The sequence below is a fragment of the Nematolebias whitei genome, chromosome 19 (assembly GCF_014905685.2).
Source record: "Nematolebias whitei isolate Nwh7 chromosome 19, NemWhi1, whole genome shotgun sequence".
NCBI lineage: Eukaryota > Metazoa > Chordata > Actinopteri > Cyprinodontiformes > Rivulidae > Nematolebias > Nematolebias whitei.
In genome coordinates, this window is record NC_056516.1 from 26,495,307 (window position 1) to 26,517,690 (window position 22,384).

Sequence of the window (22,384 nt, forward strand, 5' to 3'; positions counted from 1 at the left end):
GTTTCTGTGGGAAACTCCTTTCCTGCCAGGGTTTTAAAATCAAAATAAACCTTCACTTTTAAGCCTCCAATTTTAGATTTTATTTTTTTTCTTCCCCATAATTCGTGATTTTCTTTCTTTTCAATTACTTGACTTGCCGTGTGCCCTATCACCCATGATTGTCTGTTAATACTATTAAAAATCAATAATCAATAACTAAAGACATTATAGGAGAACCTTCCTACAGGGTCGTCAAGGCAGGTAAAAAAATCAAAGTGCAGTTTTGTCTCAATTTTGTGATTTTTTTTTTCTGTTCATTTACTTTTTACAGCTTGGTGATGTTCCATTTATTTATTAATCTATGCAGTTTTTTTATTTCTTTCATTATCCAGTACATATTTTTATAAAGTATTCTTTTGGTAGTCTATGAGGAATGAGTGTTGTAGTTGTTTATGTTCTCGCAATTGTTTGCCTCTGGTTTTGACAGTTCCTGAACAAGCTGCGCATGCGCTTCTTCTGGCGCATGCGCATCGGTCTCTTATCTGAATGACAACTGCAGCACTACATAACGGGCAAACATTCGGCAGGAGTTCGGTAGAAAAAAGTCTTGACTAAAGACTTGTCAAACCAGGTCAAAGTAATGAGTTAGATTGTCAAATTTCTAACAAACACAACCCGAGATGGAACAGACAGGCGCTGCCACAGAAAAAATGGACCAGGAGTTTGAAGAAATGGATTCAGAAGGCCGGTGGCAGAAACTGTACTCCGTAAGTCTGTTAGCATAGTTAGCATGAAGCTAACACGGTTTGTAATTAGAGCGGGCATTTTATTTAGCAAGCTAGCTCTTCGTCTTGATTAGTTTACTCTGACGTTTATAACCTGACCTCTTTCTGTTTATTATGTTTTAATACGATAGCGTAGTTTCCTGATAAGCTTACAGCTGTAAGTTTAAACCGATTACAAGTTTGTGCTTGTATATGGTTAGCTAGCTGTAATTTATCACGTTATATCCTACTTATTTAACTTTATCTTACCTGTTATAATGTTCTATCGGTACTTTTACAATGATGCGTTTATTGGTCAAAGTTTGTTACTACGTTATAGTGATTGGACTGAGCAGCCATCGTTTTTACAGACATTTCCGATTTTAACGTTTTAGGCATTTAGTGCTTTTGTTCGTTCTTTCTTTCCCCTGTCCAGGAAATCAGAAATCAGTCCCACGAGTGCGCCTACAAAGTGGCAAAGTACCCAGAGAATCGCAACCGAAACAGATACAGAGATGTCAGCCCATGTGGGTAAACATTTGGCCAAAAGTCCAGACGGTTTACACTGTGATGTTTCTTTAAATCTTTAACTACGTCTGTCAATTTACAACTCACTCCTAAATAACTTTCTTCCTCACGTTCCCTGCAGTCGATCACAGTCGAGTAAGGCTGGAGAACACAGAAAATGACTACATCAATGCAAGTCTGGTGGTGTTGGAAGAAGCCCAGCGAAGTTACATATTGACTCAGGCAAGTCCAAGCACTTTATTCTACTTGTTCTCTGTTTATGCTGCCTTCTCAATAACAGGCAGTGGGCGACGATTTTGCCGCCTACTCAAGTGTCCCACGCCGCTGACATTGACTGATGTAAAAACAAATCTTTCCTGTATTTGCTATTGCAGAATGTAGTATACACCTCATTTCATTATCATATATGTCAAGTTTTATGGATTTTTCGTAAATTATACAGATTTTTCATGACTACAGATGTACGGAGAAAGTCGTACAGACTTTTCAAAAACTTCGCTTCCAATGTATTTTACCTCTCAGAGTCGGCCAGTGTGATCCGATGCTAAATAGCCGCTTTGCCATTGAGAAGTGCAACTGCACTCGGCTCTCTTCTTCTCGGTTTTTGTCAGGTGTAGGTGATTTGCCACTGTGACTTGTTTCCCTGTTCTGTGGATGGGATAGTCAATGCAAAGTATGCAGAATTATAACAGGTCTTTTATGTTTGAGTCACTCCGCCCGTTGTGTTCCTTAATCACATTATAATCAGACTTCAATTTCTTTAGCTTATCCTGGCACTGCTTGTATGTCTCGGCGTAGCCATGCTGTGTCATCATCTCCGATATCGCTTTGTAAATGCTCTCATTTCTTGTGGTGCCATTCTCACGCTGAGTCTTAGGGAGGACCGTACCTCACCACAGCACTGTTTTTGGATTTTCCATACTAGAAGAAACAACACACACAAAACATGATCAGAGAGGAAATGTAGGTTCACTGGGCAGGTCATCCAGTGACATATGTCCACTGGCCAATCAACAGCTGCTCTCTTCTTACATTAAAGTTGTCACTTCGGACTAGTTCGCTTGGAACCATGGTGGGAACCATAGGTGGTCCTAAAAACTAGGTTGAGTGGAGATGGGTACTGGCAGTGGGCAGGCCCCTACCTGGTACGGAGCCCATGAGAGTTGAGACTGTGGCAAAGCACCAAATGTGTAAGTAACCAAAGCTCTCTGGTGCCCAGTGAAGGAGGACAAGAACAGTAGAGGTGAAACTTGACCCAGACAGAGGTACAGGACAAAAAGTCCAAAAATTATTTCTCTCTTGCTGAAACAAGTTTGTTGATCAGTAAACAGTGTTTGCAATTTTAACACCAGCTAATGTTCTGCACCAGCCTGAACTGAGATGAAAACTTGTTCTAGAAATTATATCAGTGTTTTCCCTACCATTATTAAAGGAGGGCACCCTGTCCTGTCAATAGAACCGAGAGCCCCGCCTACAAAATCTCCCACCCCCAACGCAGCTCCGCCACTTCCGAACGGGGAGCGGCGATTGTAGCAGCTTAACTCAGACGCCAAACCAGATGCAATGCCAACGTAGCGTTAAGCTAACCAATCCCCACCTCCCTCGCCCAATACAGATGTAGCGTTCTGCCCCCCCCCCCCCGTCACCACTAAAGTAGCGCTGCGCTTCCCTCGCCGTCATGAATTGTAAACCAACTTCCAAGATTACTTTCTGCTAGTTTCACAAAAATTCCTCCAGTTGTTCATGAAATATGTCATAATATGGACACACAAACATGTGTACACACACACAAGCAAAAACACAATTTATTTCCACAACCCTAAGATAAAGGCGAACAATGATAAAAACAAACATTAATTTTTATATGGGACTATCTTTAATTTAGATTAGACTGTTAAATAATTTTGTCACTTGACTAATCTTGGACTAAATATTTTTTGTTAAAAATAAACAATTTAAATATGCTGAGTTGACAACTATATATAATAAAATGTTCTTGTTGATAGATTTCTGTTTAGTTTTGAATTGTTTGTGTATCATTAACATAGAATAATACTTTATTTGTCCCTCAGTGGGGTGATTCCAGTGTATCATCAGCAAAGTGATGCACACAGGATACACAATAAAATGTGACAGATTAATAATTGCCTGAATCATTTGGGTATTAAAACTAACCCATCATTGTAGACAATTGCAACTTTAGATTTAGTTGAAAATTTTGTGAAATGTTAAAAATACACGATTTGCGGAGAAACGTAAAATGTAAATCAGACTTAGAAAGATTCTTGTAATATTTACAATTGTTGTGCAAAAATATTATTTTGTTTATTGAAAAATAGCGCAGTTACAAGATGTAGATGTTTGGTCAGTGAAGACACTAATAAGCATAATCTGAATAAAAAAAGGAAAGGCTATTTTGGTGGTCCAGTCAGTTTCATGCCATCCACTTCTGACATCCTTTTTCCTGTTGATTTCATCACTGTTCACACATGTATTCACATGACTAACACCCCGCGTGTTGCTGGGATAAATAAACAGACGAAGCTTGAACTCAGCTGTCGATGATCCAAATGATTGCTGAGTGGGTCATTGTGCTCCTAACAACTTCCCAGAACCTTAAAAAACCATAAAAGTTTAGATATGTTGGACTTTGTACCAATCATTATAGCTGTGAAAGACTCGTGGATAATAAATAAATAAAAAAGTTCAGGAACCAAATGTTAGAATGTCTTTTTGTCTTCATTTAAGGTCATATTAGTCGTGCAGCTTGATCACTGAATTTACTGTAACAGTTTATTTTAACTAAATCTTAGCAATCATTTCTCACCAAAACCAATTTCAGTAATTTAAAGCCACAAGTTACTCAGTTTAGCTTTGTAAGATGAACACTTGTGATTTTTTTTTTTGTGGTTTGTAGCCTTTCAAAGTAATTTGAAAGTATTTTAAAATTAATTATTTTTGTGCAAACTGTTGTCAGTGCTTAAAAGTTTCCAGTTTGACTAAAGCTACAATTTGTTTTTGATTTTTTTGTTGTTGTTCGTAACATCTGCTTGCTTCATTTCTGAGATGTCATTTATGGTTTGTGACGGTGTTTCGTGGATCAATAGAAGTAGCGAGAAACTGTCTGAAATTAAACAGCACTTTTTTTTTCAATAGCTTGTTTTTTAATCTATTAAGTTTTGTATTTATAAAAATTTATATGCTTTTGTGCATCATCATTTTTGTTACTTTGATATGTGCATGCAGAGAAAAGTAAATTTTTCTGCCACATTTAAGTTGTAGTTGCAACTCAAGTGCAGTTTTTAAAATCCCACTGTGATCTTCAGCTTTCACAACCTTCCAGTAAATTCTTTCAAAACATCTCGGTTACCGTGTTTCCTCAGCGATCAAGACCAGCTGATAACTGTTGTTGAACACACTGGATAATTTAGTTTAACAGCATCGCTCGTTGCTCCAAGATTGCACACAGTCTGTTTCGATTAACATTCCTTCCTCCCTGCAGGCTCCGCTTTCATCCATTTAACTTATGGTCACTGTATTTGTATGGATTTTGTCCACAGGGCCCTTTGAGAAACACCTCTGGCCACTTTTGGCTCATGATCTGGGAGCAGAAGACAAAGGCAGTCATCATGCTTAACAGGGTCATAGAGAAAGGATCCGTAAGTGCACATGAAAAACCACTTCATGTAATTTACCAGCAGAAATATTAGGAGATGCACAGGTGTGTTTAAGAAGGACGGTGTTCTACTTATCGAGGAAGTTTTGCTTTTATGCATGTTCTATAGAGAAGCACGTGTGCAGAGCTTGAAGGCAGCCTTAGTTAACACACCTGAGCTAATGCAGCTGAAATAATAAAAAACTGGTCAAGGTCATTTATTTATGGAATACTGAGATTTTCAGACTGAGCCAGGATCAGTTTCAGTTCACCACCTTGTATTTCTTATTACAGCAGTCCCTCGTTTATCGCGGGAGTTTGTGACCACGCCCCCCAGCGATAAGTGAAAAACTGTAAATTAGGGATAAAGTAGTCCAAATTCAAGTAAACTTTATTGTCATTACCATCTTATGTGGTACATGAGATGGAACAAAATTATGTATACAAGTAGTAGTAATAAGTAGTAGTTTATTTTAGTATTTATATACAGGTATATATTAAGGCGTTTTAAACCCATCCCACGCTCTTGCATTGTCCCTAATAATTTTCTAAACTAAATGTCTAAGAGCACAGCATGTCATGATCTCAGCTCTCTGCCACATGCCAGCGCTTGGCCACGCCCACTTCTCCACTGCAGAGTGGCGATCTGACATGCTGCAGAAAGAAGCTTCTCCTGCAGCTATGGGTTGCACTCAGGTGCAGCAGGTGCTAAATAATTAAAAATTTATTTTAAATAAAAATTCCATGCCGATCGTGCGGCTCATCAATCAATCACCCAGTTGTGTGTCATGTCCAATCTTACTTTGAAAAACCACGATAGAGCAAGTTCGCGAAAAACGAACGGCGAAGTAGCGAGGGATTACTATATATCACTTTTCACTATAATACTAAAGTTGTGATTTCTTAATCACAACATGATCCGACAAATAAATTCAGAGAGAACTAAACAATGTCACTCTAATTTTGCTCATTCTGTAAATCCAACACTCGCTGGATGAGCTGAAACTGCACTTTTGCAAAAACTCAAACCAGAGCATTCATACTGAAATATCAAGTTTGTCTCAGTGCAGTTTACGCTCTTCAAAAACCGTTTTCGAAAAGCTACAAATTGATTGTCAAAACACTCCTTGAGTCTAGATGAGAACTGATATATTTACAGGTATAATAGTTTTAATATGGATGTATTCGCTCTTCTGTTTGCAGAATGTAACATTTTAACAGCATGTTTGGATGGAGAGGGTCTAGGATAAAATTCAACCCTCATAACTCCTGTGATCCTGTGATGTGCAGATTAAACACTCAGTGAAAAACCTTCACAGCTGTGACCTCTCTCTTTCTGTAAAGCAGCTGGAATGGATCTTGTTGGGTCAAGAGATTCGCTCACTGACGGTTTTCTCGGAAGGGAAGATAGAAACAATTTGAAATGAGAAACAATCCTTAATGTTGACCATCTTTTTAGTTTTTCATCAAAGGTACCTGATAAACTTATAACAGTCGATCAGTGCAGTTTAAAAAGGGTGCATGGTACAAAAAAAACAGGATTCATATTTTTATTTATCCTGAGCAAGACTACACCTAGAGGCACTTTTACAAAACACTTTAAGCTGATGTTAAACCATATTTTGTGACCACTGTATTTTGTGACTGCAGAATGCTACACTAATGGCAAATGTTAATAGTTTAAAAGAGGAGGGTGGGGTAGACTGATCCAACAATAAATACTGTGCAAGCCCAGTTGTTAGTGAAAAATGTGTCTTATCCCTTAAAATACTGCCTAAAGTAAACTTTTACAACTTTTTTTTTTTTTACACTTTATTTTCAACTTTTACGAGACTGTTTTAATGGTTGATTTTAATGGTTCCAATAAACTCAGACTGATGAAGTCCTCTGGATAGAGGGCGAAACGTCTCTATAAAAAAAATCAACTGTCCAGATGAGCTGACTGAGAAGTATTGGATTTGATACCCGGATGATCGAGCATGAACTTTGTTGACTATACATTACACTATAATGACATTTAAAATATTCAAGACATGGCGTCTTTGTGCAGCGGCTCTCTGGTGGCTGTACATATTTTGTAATCCTTTATATGTTTGCTTTTTAAAAGCACAGTCTTGTTTTTTTTTTATCCATATTACCATGTGGAATACAAACGTTTTTTAAATTTAGAAAGCAAAATTAAATAATATGAGTGGCTCATTCAGGCGACTGTTGTATCATGTGACCACTTATATTTCAGTCATTTTCAGTTTATTCGATAAATTTAACTTGAGTTGTTCACATTTTTGTCTATTTACTGATAATACCATTTGATTAAATGTTTGTTAAAGATGTAAATTATAATTATTCAGTCTAATCAAAGCTGCGTTGTTTATTAATGGACAGGTAAAAGTGCAAGCATGTGTCCTCAGTACGAGTCATCACGTTCCTCGACATGTCTGGGATCAAATTGCTGTTCTCTCAGTTGTCATGAGATAAATATCTTGATCAGACGCTTGGATTATGTTTCCGGTTATTTATTTTTTTTCTTCTCCCATGACAGGAAAAGTGTGCCCAGTACTGGCCCACAGCGGAGGAGAGGGAAATGGCCCTTCGAGACACACATTTCTTGGTCACATTGTTGTCAGAAGACACAAAGTCTTACTACACCACCAGAGTACTGGAGCTGCAGAATCTTAATGTAGGAATCTTTATCATTTAACACATGACCACTTAAACTTATATATGTCTTTATTGGTGCTTTTCCCTCCTCTCTTTCTTCTAAGATGTTAGGTTTAGTCATATGCAGGACAACACAAGGTCAACAATGCAATGAAATGCTCAGGACGAGAAGAACCGTCTCGACTCGTCCAAAAAAAAACAATACCAGAGCATGCATGCATGATGTTGGCTAATTGATTAAACTGAAATCCACTTCTAATAACATTCATCTTAGTGGTTAAACACGGCTAACTTCACTATCAGAAATGAGCAGCTTATAATTTCTCTCCTCGTTTGGTCATGCTGTCGTGTTTCACAGACGGGGGAGAAGAGAGAGATCTACCACTTTCATTACACCACATGGCCCGATTTTGGTGTTCCTGAATCCCCGGCGTCCTTCCTGAACTTCCTCTTCAAAGTGCGGGAGTCTGGAGCGTTGGGAGTGGATCACGGACCGGCCGTGGTGCACTGCAGTGCTGGGATTGGACGCTCAGGGACGTTTTCTTTAGTTGACACATGCCTTGTACTCGTAAGTGCTTTACAGGTTTTATATTTGGACTCTGTTTGTGTGTTACCTTTGTGTGATTTAATGCATTCCTTTAATTATATTTGACTTGGGTGTCTCCAGTAACTTTCCATTCCTATAATAAAAAATGTCAATTGCTCATCGGTTTAAATTTAATCATCACTTTGAGCAAAAAAAATGTTCTGATTAAAACTTTTTAAGATGTTAATATTTCAAGGACTTAAAGTAAGTTATGTGTTACGTCCTTTTACATTCTTTTAATGGAGATATGTGGAGATATGGCATCACATTTATTTGTGCTTAAGAATGCAAATAATGTCAACCACATGATAAAATAGCTTCTTTATTACTAATCTGTTTTGCAACTGGCTCCTTTGAATACTTGAAATAGCAGAAAGGAGTGTTTAATGGCTGTGCTTGCAGACAATAACCACAAATTGTTTTTCTTGTAGGCATTTCAATAAGACTTAATATAACTTTGATTTAAATCACATTTATTTCAAAATATATACTGAAGAAAATAAAGCAGCCAGTGTCGGCATCACGCCACAAAGAACCGCTCGCCGACTCGGTTTTGTTTAATTTGCTGCTTTCAGAGGAAAAAAAACCTGTCATCACAGCAAAGTTTCTGTTTAACAGTCACAAACCGCATCAGGAAACAAGAACTCATAAGTGGTGAGTCACGTTGTTTTTCTTTGTTTTCTAGATGGACAAAAGGAAAGACTCGTCATCAGTGGACATAAAAAGCATCCTGCTGAAGATGAGGAAGTACCGCATGGGTCTGATCCAGACTCCAGACCAGCTGCGCTTCTCTTACAAGGCTGTCCTCGAAGGAGCCAAGTGCATCATGGGAGACTCTTCTGTACAGGTAGCAATGACGCACACACAAGTCCATCACTCATACAGTCACAACCACGTTATTTTTTTTTATTGTATTCATTTTTTTTAAAGGTTGTGACGTTTAGTTCTGCCTTCCTGGTGTAAGTTACTTCATATTCAGTTAAAGTAAACTGTAGTTAAAGTTATTTAAGAGACAGATTGTCCTAAATTATACTGGAATTATTTAGATTTGAGCAACTACATTTAAATAAATTCAGTTCAATTCAAAAATACTTTATTAACCTCAAAGGGAAATTAAATGTTGTAGCTCATCCTGGTTTCATTAAAGAGTTGTTATACACTACATTGCCAAAAGTATTTGCTCACCCATCCAAATTATCAGAATCAGGTGTTCCAATCACTTCCATGGCCACAGGTGTATAAAATGAAGCACCTAGGCATGCAGACTGTTTTTACAAACATTTGTGAAAGAATGGGTCGCTCTCGGGAGCTCAGTGAAATCCAGCGTGGAACTGATAGGATGCCACCTATGCAACAAATCCGGTCGTGAAATTTCCTAACTCCTAAATATTCCAGTCGGCTGTTTTATAAGAACAATGAAGTGTTTGGGAACGACAGCAACTCAGCCATGAAGTGGTAGGCCACGTAAACTGATTGAGCGGGGTCAGCGGATGCTGAAGCGCGTAGTGCGAAGAGGTCGCCAACTTTCTGCAGAGTCATTCACTACAGACCTCCAAACTTCAGATTAGCTCAAGAACAATGTGCAGAGAACTTCATGGAATGTGTTTCCATGGTCGAGCAGCTGCATTCAAGCCATACGTCACCAAGTGCAATGCAAAGCGTGGGATGCAGTGGTGTAAAGCACGCCGCCACTGGACTCTAGAGCAGTGGAGACGCATTCTCTGGAGTGATGAATCGCGCTTCTCCATCTGGCAATCTGATGGATGAGTCTGGGTTTGGTGGTTGCCAGGAGAACGGTACTTGTCTGACTGCATTGTACCAAGTGTAAAGTTTGGTGGAGGGGGGGATTAAGGTGTGGGGTTGTGTTCAGGAGCTAGACTTGACCCCTTAGTTCCAGTGAAAGGAACTCTGACTGCTTCAGAATACCAAGACATTTTGGACAATTCCATGCTCCCAACTTTGTGGCAACAGTTTGGATCTGGCTCCTTCCTCTTCCAACATGACTGTGCACCAGTGCACATAGCAAGGTCCATACAGACATGGATGGCAGAGTCTGATGTGGATGAACTTGACTGGCGTGCACAGAGTCCTGACCTCAACCCAATAGAACACCTTTGGGATGAATTAGAGCGGAGACTGAGAGCCAGGCCTTCTCGTCCAACATCAGTGTGTGACCTCACAAATGTGCTTCTGGAAAAATGGTCAAAAATCCCCATAAACACACTCCTAAACCTTGTGGACTGTCTTCCCAGAAGAGTTGAAGCTGTTCTAGCTGCAAAGGGTGGACCAACGTCATATTGAACCCTATGGATTAGGAATGGGATGTCACTTAAGCTCATATGTGAATCAAGGCAAGTGAGCAAATACTTTTGGCAATGTAGTGTATATGAATGGTGGCTGTGGCTGAGTGGTTAGAGCAGTCGTCCTTCATTGCAAGAGTTGGGGGTTCGAATCCACCAGCAGTCACATGCCGAAGTGTTCCTTGGCAAGACACTGAACCAGTGTTGGAATGTAACAAAGTAGAAATACTTTGTTAATGTACTTAAGTAGAATTTTGACATATTTTTACTTTACTTTGTTATTTACATTTCTAGCAACTTTCACTTTTACTTCAATACGTTTCCCTTAACCATCTTAGTTACTAGTTACTACAATTTAAAATTACCGTAGAAGAAATCTGATTGGACAATGCCTGTTTGTTCTCCCAGTCTGACTTCATGCGGCCCCTTCTCTCTCCCTCACTGACACTGTCAGTCACAAACCCAGCCCCTCCCCCACCACTTGTGTGAAACCTGCAGCTTCCGCTGTGAACAAGCTAGATGCGTATACAGATAGCAATCGTTACAACTGAGCTTTGTTGACTCGCAGTGGAGCCACTGTAAATTCCTGATAGGTGTGAAAATGACAGTAGCTGCTAAAAAGGAGAGGTTTGGTGTTCTCCAGAACATGAACTGCTTCAAGAGCATAGGAAATATTAATTCCTATGCTATTATATTATCCTATAATATATCCTAGTGTTTCCCCTAGATAACTTGCCATGGCGGGCCGCTCATCTTGTCCGTGATTTTTGTCGGGGGGGGGGGGGGGGGGGTGAATGGAGACTCGTCCCAAGCTGTGCAGCGCGCTGTTTAAACCAACAGTTTTCGGGGGGGCACAGAGGCAGCCACGCGCTGTTTGCACTGACAGTTTTACAGTTTTAGACCAGGGTGTGTGAGAAGAGAGACAGACACACATCTCAGCCGCGTGCTGTCTGAACCGACAGGTTTTGTTTTTTTGGTGGGGGGGTCGGCGGGGGGAGAGACAGACGCAAATCTGAGCCATGCGCTGTTTGTACCAACAGTTTTCGAGTGGCGGGGGTGCGTTCAGCGTGAGGGTTCAGCATGAAGGAAGAGGCTGCCTTTAGCTTTTTAGTTAGTGCACCTGCATTGCGAACCGCTAGTTTAGCCTTACGTCAGTGCAGACAGGTGGTTGGAGGTGAGTTCGGTAGACGGGGCGCTCGGTTCTGTTGACGGGGCACCCCACTTGTATAATGGTAGGGGAAACACTGTCCTACATTATTAATTAGTCAGAAAGAAACGAACCATAACCAAAACAGAACCTAGCTCAGTAAACAAGCCAACTACACAACAATGTGAGCTTTCTAACAGCTTTGTTAATTGAATGAATATACTTCATTAGAATCAGACTTTTTAAAGATCAATCTCATTGTTCAGTTCAAACGTTCCAAGTTTTTGTCACTGGATATTGCACCCAATAAATGTTGCTTTGGAAATTCTAACCATTTACTTTTACTTAAGACTCTTTAAGTACATTTTATAAGAGAAATTTACTTTTGATACTTAAGTACATTAAATGCCCGATACTTTAAGACTTTTACTTAAGTAATAATTTTAAAGCAGACTTTAACTTTTACAAAAGTAATTTTATGGTAAGATACTTGTACTTTCACTGAAGTATCACTTTGAGGTACTTTATACAACACTGCACTGAACCCCACATTGCTTCCGATGTGTGTCCCATCAATGTATGACTGTGATCTAAAAGCACTGATTAGTCTCTCTTTAGAAATATTTGTTCAATTAGATTTATAGCGATATAGTAGAGTGCTGTATGAATGGGTAAGGTGTGTAAAGCACTTTGAGTGTCTTGATAAGACAGAAAGGCTCTATTCAAGTACAGTCCATTTACTATATATGCTGATGGCTGTGGGCAGGAAGGATCTCTTGTAGCAGTCCGTCTTAGAGCAGATCTGAAGAAACTGTATGCAGATGTTGATCTATCTACTTGGACTTGGTGGGTTTCTCGGTCTTCTTGGGCAGCAGGACCATCTTAATGTTGGGCAGAACTCCCTGAGCGATGGTCTCTCCTCCCAACAACTTGTTAAGGTCCTTGCCAATGCGGACAGCCAGGTGCAGGTGTCAGGGGATGATCATGATCTTCTTGTATTCACGAGCCGCGTTTCCCACCAGCTCCAGGATCTCTGCGGTCAGGTACTCACGCACCTCCACCAGGTAGATGGGGATGGGTCCACGGCGCCTCCTTTTTTTTTTTTTTTAGCTCATTTGGGATTTTGGGGCAGTAGCTGAGGCATTACTTGAGCTTTTGAGATGTTAATCAGCTGCTCCCAGTTGTAAAAACCACCTCGTTGTCATAGTTAGGCTTCGTAACAAATATCCAAAAGCAAAAAGGTTTCAGTAAAAATCCTTCCAGTTGCACAGCATCCGATATCGGAGGAAATATTCATCCAAAAAAAGTGATTTACATCCAGAAAAAGGAGGAATTAAGTTTTCAAAAGCAGCAACACAGAATGAAACTAATAGCTGCTCGTCAATCTGTTGCTTATGGTTTTACGGTTTTATACGTTTGTCAAAAGGTGGATCTCAGTCCGTTCATCTGTATGTCCATAAACTTCTCTTGTTCCACCCATAACTTCTGATCCCCTCAAGATAATTTAATGAAACTTGATGCACTTATGTACCATCTCTAGATGGAGTGTGGTGTACACTTTGTTTGAGATTGAAGGTTTCTCAACACTTAACAAATTATTTAATAATTTTGTTTGATACATTTGTAGAAATGATTATTTCTTTCTATCTGCATTTCGTACGTGTCTTCTTGTAGAACCAGTGGCGTGAATTATCCAAAGAAGATCAGGAACCAACTCCAGAGTCTCCTCCATCAGCTCAGCCTCAGGCCAGGTGTCCTGTCGAGCGATACAACGGCAGCCAAAAAGGAGGTCAGCAGCAGGAGGGAAGCGATCTCAGACAGGACGGAAAAGTACCTGCACAGTCTTCCTGCAAGGATCAGGAGCTGGACGGCAGCACGACACAGTTAGTACAACGAGTCATAAAACTCACAATCAGCTTAAAATGATCAATAGCTGATCATTTGAAATGTGCGGTTCCTTATTAGCCAGAAAACCTGATTATTTACCTGATATTTAATGAAATGAAAATGAATTTGTTCCATTTTTGTACCTAAAAGGACACCTTTTAACTAATGTTTCATCTATTAATGCAGCAAACGACGCAGAGAAGACAGTATTTCCAAATCTGGTACAACAAAGACGCCCCAAAACAAATCCAGGTCAAATGACTCAGAGAGGAAGAGAAAAAGGTGATTATATCTTTTGGTCAAACCCTTTTTTTTTTTTTTTTACACACACTGCGCAATCAAATGAAATGCACCATTAGGTCAGGACTTGTTTTAATCCCCGTTGTAAAGTTTGATGTGGACTCAGATTGTGAGATTCACCATGTTTTTGCAGCACATAGAAAGACTAATGCGTAGAATGTATAACACCATTTTACAAGCTTCATGATTGCTCCTAAAAGACGGGAGAGCAGAACTTTTGACATTTCCTAAAGAAATACAGATTACATTTATGTTTAAAAAAGTCCAGACAGGTTTTGGCTTGTATTAGAAGGTGAACTGAGGCGTTTGTCCTTCTAGCTAATCAACATCCTTGTTTTATTGTGCTCTAAAGGCTGACAGACTCGATGAAGCACTTCTCTCTGACTCTGCAGCTTCTCAGTCACTTCTGAGAAGCCTTCCTTTGTTGTCACATGTCAGTGTTGTTCCAGTAACTCGGATGAAAGCAGCGAGGTGTCACTCTCCTGTCGTTGTGGTTTTCCTGGACAGTTTGGGGTGCATTTGCTGCACGTGACAGGAGCTGGCCTGTTGGGTGGGGGGAGCATTCTACGTTGTCCCCCCTCCCCCCCACCCCCGGAATGGCATCAACCACGACGAGCTCATTTAGAGGAGGAAGTTTAACAAAAAAGAACGCCAGCTTGTGTATCTGGAGGTGTGTGTGTTGCTGATGGGGTTTTATTTTGTTAATTTGCCTGGCAGTTTGGAGTTGTGGTATTTTTGGCTGCACTTTAGCATGGTGTGTGTGTGTGTGTTTGATAAAAAATTGATTAAACTCAGGTTGAGCTGGAATAGAGGAACAAAGAAGTGAATATATTGTCGTTTGAAGCTGCTTTCTATCTGTTTGGAATCACTGCTCTGGATGTACACGTGTCGTTTTGTTGGTGATGCAACTCAGAGAATACAAAAGAGCTTTAAATGTTCTTTGGGCGTTTTATGAGTGAGAAGTGGGTTCTTCGTCAAAGCAAGAAAGTTCCTCTGTTGCATGTCGGTTTGGTTTGCTGCTAACGTTGCTTCTCGAGCGTGTCACTGTGCCTCATTTGAATCCAGTTTGGTTTCTATCAGGTTTATGAGCTCATCTGAGCGGCTCTTTGTTTAACTTAACGACTCGTTGCCTGTGCCCAACCACATTGTTCTATATATGTGGAATATACAAATAGTTGTTTGATCCATTTGTGGTTATTGAATCTACTGAGCAAAAGTGGCTACTTTAAGCTTGAATATTCAGGGTTTCTGCAGCGTTTCAAAAATATTTAAACAAGTTCAAAAGAATCCAGTTCTCTGCTCCTTCTAGTTCTTTGACAAATAAAGTTTACTTGGAAATAAATTTGGCTCCTTTTCATAATTCACATTGGTCTTAACGTAAATTTGCATAAACCCTGAATAACGAGCGAATGTTAGTTTATTAAAAAAATAATAATTTTAATGGCACAAATTGAACAACAAACTGTGACTTGAAGAACTTTGTGTTTTAAATTGTAAAAACTGAAGTTTTATCTCCATTTGAATTACCGATACTCCCGAGGTGAATGACGATGAACGATGCTCGCAGTATTAGATTAATTGGTTTTAGTTGAGATTCCTCTAAGCAGTGCCCCGTTTGTTTTTAAACTTGACAGCTGCTTTTGCTGCATAAATCCGATCTGAGACAAATCTTTAAACCTCTACGGTGAAAATTTATTTAGAATATTTAACTAAATGACTTCTGCGCCACAGATTTCTTTGATATTGAGCTTGCTTTTCCTTACTGTTTTGATGTTTTACTTCATTTTGTCTTTTGAGACAGGACGAAAACCAATGACTGCTGACCAGCTCCACGACTTCAGCTGTTTCCAGCTATGAAAACAGCTGCAGCTCCACGACTTCAGCTGTTTCCAGCTATGATAACAGCTGCAGCCACAAGACTTCAGCTGTTTCCAGCTAAGTAAACACCGGCAGGGAACTCCAGCTCCCCCAGTTCCCATCCTCTGTGCTCTTCCTCCTCATTGTATTTTATTTGTTCTAGTCAACTGTTTCAGTATCATGCCTCTTGACAGTTGCAGCATCCCCCCCCCCCCACCCAGCTTTCTGAACCTCATTCTTTCTGAACCATTTACAGCACTTGCTGACATTTCTTTGAAGAAAAACGAAGCACCTCAAACCACACCCAGCCATCATCTTTCTGCTTACAGAATCAGTAAATACCTTTTTTCCCCACCCCCGTTCCTCTCAAGACTGAAAATAGGGGCTATGCATTGCCAATTTATAATGCTGTTCATATGTGTATTTTTGGAAAAACATTTTTTTCAAAGGGGAAAAAAATGTATTTTTATAAGAAACTACTTGAAGTTTTCAGGCGATAAGGTTTGTATAATGACAAATACTGCCACCACACGAGTTAATACCATGGCAGGAAATGTTTCCATGATGTACATAGTACTTTTTTAAAAGTTGTGTATTAAAGGTATTTTTGCTTGTAAAAATAAAGAGATGTTACAGAGCTGTACACAACAGAAAACCCTCGACTTTTCTGCTTTGAAATGAAATTGTCTTAAGGTATCACAGAGTGTAACCTCTAAATAAAACTGGTATCAGTTTACATACAGACCTGTCTGCTTTTCTTTTGTTACTTGGGGGGGAAGCAGTAAACTGAAAGCTCGTTCTTCCAGCACGTTCAGGTTATTGCTCCAGGTTTCCTCTTTACAGCCAAAACAATGATGCAAACAGAACGGGAAAACCACAAACCTGGCACCGGTTCTGCAGCTGAATGGGAGAATTGTTCTGTTACGACGCGGCGAGTTGTGGAAAGGAATCAAATTACTCGAAGGTGGGACTGCCAGGAATACAAGATGGCTTCGGGCCAAACACTTTCAGTTAAGAGGGCGGATCCAGTGAGAGTAAAATCAAGCTTTTATTAGTTTAAACAAACAAACCAGATTCTCTGGATTATCTTTTATTGGAAATCGTTCAAATTCTAGAACATTGCAATGCAGGAAGTCATATTTGGTCAGTTCCTGTAAATTTGGCACGTCGTATTAAAATAAGAGGAAAAGGGAAGATAACGGGGGGCTATTATACAACCTTTGTGTGTTTTTATGAAGCTAACTCAGAACAGTGCAGGCGGGATGCCGCTTCCAAACAGGAGACTCCAGGAAGTCGGGATCTTCCACTTGCTGCGAGATTGTTGGCTCTAGAGAGAGAATCGGACGAAACGCTGGGGTTTGTTTTTTAAACTCAAACCTACACCCGACGAGCGGGGAAACTCAAATTCTTTGAACTGTGTGGGTCTACAAGAAAAGGTAAGAGCTTACGGGATTGTCCAGCAGACAGAGCCAGTCATTGAGATGATTGACGAGCGTGAAAGCGTCCGGGACGTTGTCGCCTTCTGAGCAGAAGAGCAGCAGCACAGCCAGTGGTAGATCTTCAGTGCAGCTGGACCAGTAAAGATGAAAACACAGCAGAGATACAAAGTTATGTAACGAAACGTTGATTAAAACATTCAGTAAACGGGTTAAAGTCCTAATGTATCCTGTTTTGTTCTGGTTAAATAAAATCTTTACCTTGAACTTAAAATGAATTTCCTTATCCCAACAGATTGGAACACCATCCACAACTCAGCAGACGGTTGAACTGATCTTAAAATATTTAAACTTTTTTATAAAAGGCAAAAAACATAACTTTTTCTTAAGTGGGAGTCATGACCTCAAACAGATTTACTTTGATTTAAGACACTTTTCTGCAAACTACACACCATCGGTAACAGATGGAGTCAGCACGAAAATACCAACTACAAAAAAATTTATAATTTTAAACCAATTGAATTGGGAAAACCATCACATCTCAAAATCTGAATATAAAAGGTATGACTTCACTCATAAGAAACCAGTAGCAGCAATCCAGGTACCTAAAATTCCCAGTATCCTCTTAAGAGGAAGGCCACAGGTAGAGGGAGTTCTACCTATTTCAAAATTTCAGAGTAGGAACACCCCACAACATACCCCTGAAGGAAAAGGTCTAAAACAAACAGTTATCGGGACGGCTGTGGCTCAGTGGTTGGAGCAGCCGTCCTCCAATGGGAGAGTTGAGGGTTCGATTCCACCAGCAGTCAAATGCTGAAGTGTTCCTGAGCAAGACAGTGAACGCCTGTCCCATCGGTGTATGAATGTGATAAAGCTCTGATTAGTCTCTGTACAGATCTAGTAGAGTGCTGTATGAATGAGTAAATGAGGACACAGGTTCTATTGTAAAGCGCTTTGAGTATCTTCATAAGATCAAAAGGTGCTAGTGCAGTCCATTGATTCTGACAATTTGTCCTTCTCTACAAGCTTTTTCTTATTGACAGTCACACAGAGGCTGAAAGTTTGATACTCCAGACCTCAACATGTCATGCCACCCATCCATCCATGATCTTTAACTGCTTCTTCCTTTTCTGGTCGCGGGGCTCACTGGTGTCCATATCCAGCAGTCACCGTACGTGAGGCGGGGGACACCCTGGACAGGTCCTAATTAGTCCATCACAGGGACATAGAGACATACGAGACAAGCAACTACTGTCACGCACACCTAGGGACAATTTAGAGTTACCAATGAACCTAACCTGCATGATCCTGGTCTGTGAGAATAAAAAAAAACAAGAAATAAAAAACGGAAAATCCATGTATGCACGTGGAATAAAAGTAAACTCCACCCGTTTCCTTTAAAAAAGCAAAAACTAGAACAGTCTGCCAAATCAGAAGCACTGCCATCAACCTTCCACTGGTCAATCATGCAGCTGTAATCTGTTCCGCCTGCGTCATACGACTTATTTACGACGGGGGAGTTGTGGCGCAGAGGTTAGAGAAGGTGGACCTGAGATCGGAAGGTCGCCGGTTCGACTCCCCGGACCGACATCATCAAAACGGGGGTGGAAAAGGCTAAACACCTAGACCTGCTGCCTCCACCCTCATTTGCCCCACTCTGGGCCCTTAACCCCAACTACCTGCTCCCAAACAGGTCTTTCTTGAAAATGAGTCCTCGTAACTCAAGGAGACTGCCTGTATAAATAAAGTTTCAATATAAAATTAAATAAATTCACGGCGATTTAAAGTCCGTCTACCTGTCTGCGTAAAGTCCCTTTGTGACGCCTCCTCCTGGGATGCAGAGTCTCGGTTGTGCGTCTGCGTCCTTTACTCCAGGAAAGGGCGGCACTCGCTCCATCTCCCTCCAGCCAAGCTCGTTCAGGGCGTCCGCGCTCACCTTCAGCAGAGACGGAGTGGCCAGGTACCTCAGAGGAGTCCTAACGTGCACGTTCATTCGTCAGCACTCAGAAACAATCCCAAACAATCAGCAGAAGTAAGTGTTGACGTTTACCCCTGAAGCTGCTGGTCGTCCCTCTGGTAGGCATGGCTGCTGGAAAGAACCACCGTCCTGGAGAAACCACTGGCTTTGATCCAGGAAACGAGCAGCTGACAAAACTTCTTGGACTTCGTCTGCAGTGATCAGAATCGTACTAACTCAACCACGCTAAAGAAACGACTCAACAACGTGGATTCAAATGTCTATTCTCATGTTGCGGGTAAAAGAAAAGTCGTAGTGGAGCTGAAAACTGTTGATTTACCTGAACAACTGGTGCTCTGATCTGAAGGACAGCCAGCTTCAGTTCTGCTGCTGCGTAAACTGAACGGCAGAAAAATGTCATGAGTGTCATGTTAGCTTCTCATCACAAAGAATAACTGGAGATAAGTGTGGAGCAAAACAACGAGGCATCCCACCACACAAAAACTTCTGCTTATCAAACAAATACACAAATTTAACTCTAAATCTTTACCATTTCTGCCCCTTTTCTCAATTAACATTTGTCCAGAGCCGCAAAACTAACAAAGTTTGTTACTTTCTACAATAAACTGTTGACATTTATCAGTATGTTTATATTTTAGGACAAAGGAAAAATCCAAACTCATAAAGAAAGGTTGAACATTTTGTGTCTACACCCTTTGATAAATTATGAAGGTTTGTGTACATCCTTACTAAATTTGTGGAAATTTAATAAGTACTTTACTGTAAAATAATAAAGTGCATATTCGCATCCCAGAACATTATTTGATTAAACCTAAAAGTTAGGACAGTGTGTTGCATTTTGTATTGTGCCTCACAAAATGTTCTCAAATTACTAACGCCATAGCATTTTATTGTTTTAATAAAACGAGCTTATACTTCCAATTCTTATTATGCTCAGAAAACCTTGCCATATTTTGACCGAAAGTCTGATTCCAGTAACTCATGATAGTTTTGGTTTTTCTTCTCCGCTTGATGTGTTAAAAATGTTTAATTTCTGACTGGATTTCAAAGACCAAACTTTATGTATGGAGGTTAAAATAATTTTAACAGGGTATAAACTATTAGGGTAAACTGACTGAAGTGTTTTTACACAATATATTAATATTATCATTCTGTCACAAAATTTTAATTCACATTTTGCAGAAAAATGGACAAGACAGTTGCTATAATGAGTTTTCCTATTGTGCTTCTAAATATAATTCCATGTTACTATATTTAAGCTACAAAGAGTGGCAAGTTGTAGACTCCTGGCAAAGATAAACATCTGCACTTGCGTCAGATGAATCCAGTCAAACAAACAGTGAAGAGCACTGGGACAGTGGTCCGACGGTACCTTCTGCAGGAGTGTGAAGCTCCTCGGCGTCCTCTTTGCAGCTGACATACGGGTTGTTCCCGGCCATCGGGATGAGACAGTCTGTGTGGACGTAGCCCACTCTGCTCATGTTGAGAGTGGACACAATGAGGTCGACGGCCAGCTGGCCCACGTTACCGACAGCTACTGCCGGCTGAGAATGAAAGAGGGTTAACATAAACTGAAAAACTGACAATGATTTGTATTAATACTGAAGCAGGTTTATGCAACAACAAAAATTATTTCTATAGTTCTAACTTCTCAAATGTGAGGTCAGCTGTGTTTCACGCTGAAACTTTTACTACTTTTGACGAGTTTTTGTTGTGATACTCACCCTTAAGTAAAAAAATTTAATCTGTTTTTTTTTTCTTCTTGCTATAAAGTATGTTCACAGCACATTTGTGAATACAATTTTCTTTAGGCAAGTGAATGTTTTGTTATTTTCTTGAGTAAATTACAGGTTATGTAGAACGTTAAAGATTTTTTTTCGCATTATCATCTCAAAACAATTGACAAAAACATCTGGATTCCTGAAGCACAATTCAAAGCTTTTCTTTCACTGTTGACCATTTTTAATTTGGTTTTCTGCCTAAATGGAGCCCAAACTTCTCAGATAATGGTCAGCTCTGAGGAGGTCAATTCATCTTAAGAGAAGAGAGATCACCAACATCAGAATGAAGCAGTTTAAATACATAAATTTTCCAAATATGTCAATTAAAATTGGGCCTCAAGTCATGCTGTAAATGGATTTCACCCCCACCCACCAACACTGGTTTCTTTAAACAGATTTACAATTATTTATTTGAATAAATCTCTTGACTGACACAGAACAGGTTCTTATTTTTGTTTGTTATAACCAAATTCTACTGTACTAATAAATGTTTAAAGTAAGAGTTTTTGGATGAAGCACTGACTCATCGATAGTCAGTTTTAAACATTACAACCTGACTGGATGCTGTCTGTAGTAAACGCACACTCACCATGACGAGGGTGAAGCCTTTAAATGTGACCGGTGAGTCTTGTGAGATGAACATCGTGCTGTTTATTCGAAAAAACAACTATAAGATAGATACGCAAGAAAGAATAGCTGTGATAAACAAACACTAAATTTCTAGATAACTAAAACTTTCATGCCTGCTTCTGTTGGGAACCTTTTAAGCTTACTGACGATTAAGACCAATGCTGGGATGCTTGTATATTGCGTGAATGAAATGTAAAGTGAAACTAAATTTCAAAATTAAAAATATAAGTAATAAATAGTTTACGCGACTGCTTGTAATATATTACTTAGTATATAACAAGTTCTAATGTTCAGTATTCACGCTTAGCAAAATAAATTAAGAAAAGGTCGTTATTCTAGTCAGGCAATGTGGCGGACACCCAAAAGCGCAGCGAACACCTTTTTCCACTCTGAACTTTATTTGTAGCAGTCAGTGAGTACACAAAAACAAAATAAACACAGTAAGGCAACATTTCAGCCAAATATTAAATCATTTAGAAAAATGTTTGATTAAAATAAAGACAGGAAGTGTGTTATTAGTGAAATGTTTTAACAATTAAGTTTTTGAAAATTTTTCGTGATAAGTAAATACATTTTCATTCAACCTTTTTCAGACAGCTAAAGCCATAATGCTCTTCTTGTGAAAGTAAATCTGTTGGGCATCACTTTGACACTCAGACAATAATTCTAAGTCACAATGCCGGACAGGACAAGGGGAAAAAAAACAATAAAGACACAAACGCAGACTTGTTTCCTTAAAGGTTTAATTGCTCATAATTTTAAAACAAGTCAAAGATTAAAAAGGGTAAACTGATTTGAACGGTTTACTGCAGGAATTTTGAGTTTGTTTTATTATCCACAAAAATAAAATCATTTATAAGTTGTATATTTGCTGCCCACAAATACTATTGTTAAG

At 39.6% G+C, this 22,384-nt stretch overlaps 2 protein-coding genes across 2 annotated transcripts; one reads left to right on the plus strand and one right to left on the minus strand.

Moving 5' to 3' along the window:
* The first annotated feature begins 508 nt into the window (after positions 1–508).
* ptpn2b (protein tyrosine phosphatase non-receptor type 2b) lies at positions 509–15,871 on the plus strand. Its single transcript, XM_037693401.1, has 10 exons — positions 509–746; positions 1,180–1,270; positions 1,393–1,493; positions 4,832–4,930; positions 7,469–7,606; positions 7,946–8,155; positions 8,859–9,020; positions 13,295–13,503; positions 13,694–13,789; positions 15,609–15,871. Exons 1-10 carry the CDS (start codon positions 660–662, stop codon positions 15,628–15,630), a joined length of 1,215 nt encoding a protein of 404 aa, XP_037549329.1. The 5' UTR covers positions 509–659; the 3' UTR covers positions 15,631–15,871.
* An 867-nt stretch (positions 15,872–16,738) lies between these two features.
* On the minus strand, positions 16,739–21,607 carry psmg2 (proteasome (prosome, macropain) assembly chaperone 2). Its single transcript, XM_037692842.1, has 7 exons — positions 21,449–21,607; positions 20,451–20,622; positions 19,398–19,456; positions 19,151–19,269; positions 18,897–19,076; positions 17,113–17,233; positions 16,739–16,991 (listed from the first exon to the last, which is right to left on the minus strand). The coding sequence occupies exons 1-7, from the start codon at positions 21,500–21,502 to the stop codon at positions 16,908–16,910; spliced, it is 789 nt and encodes a 262-aa protein (XP_037548770.1). The 5' UTR covers positions 21,503–21,607; the 3' UTR covers positions 16,739–16,907.
* Positions 21,608–22,384: the final 777 nt, after the last annotated feature.

Bases quoted from the DNA above. Each gene is read 5' to 3' on its own strand.
- ptpn2b (XM_037693401.1), top strand. From the start codon at position 660: ATGGAACAGACAGGCGCTGCCACAGAAAAAATGGACCAGGAGTTTGAA. The intron at 747-1,179 runs GTAAGTCTGTTA...TCCCCTGTCCAG, and splicing joins GGTGGCAGAAACTGTACTCC to GAAATCAGAAATCAGTCCCA. The intron at 1,271-1,392 runs GTGGGTAAACAT...CGTTCCCTGCAG, and splicing joins ATACAGAGATGTCAGCCCAT to TCGATCACAGTCGAGTAAGG.
- psmg2 (XM_037692842.1), bottom strand. From the start codon at position 21,502: ATGTTCATCTCACAAGACTCACCGGTCACATTTAAAGGCTTCACCCTC. The intron at 20,623-21,448 runs GTGAGTGTGCGT...TTTCATTCTCAG, and splicing joins AAGGCTTCACCCTCGTCATG to CCGGCAGTAGCTGTCGGTAA. The intron at 16,992-17,112 runs GTAAGCTCTTAC...TTCTCTCTCTAG, and splicing joins TCTGTCTGCTGGACAATCCC to AGCCAACAATCTCGCAGCAA.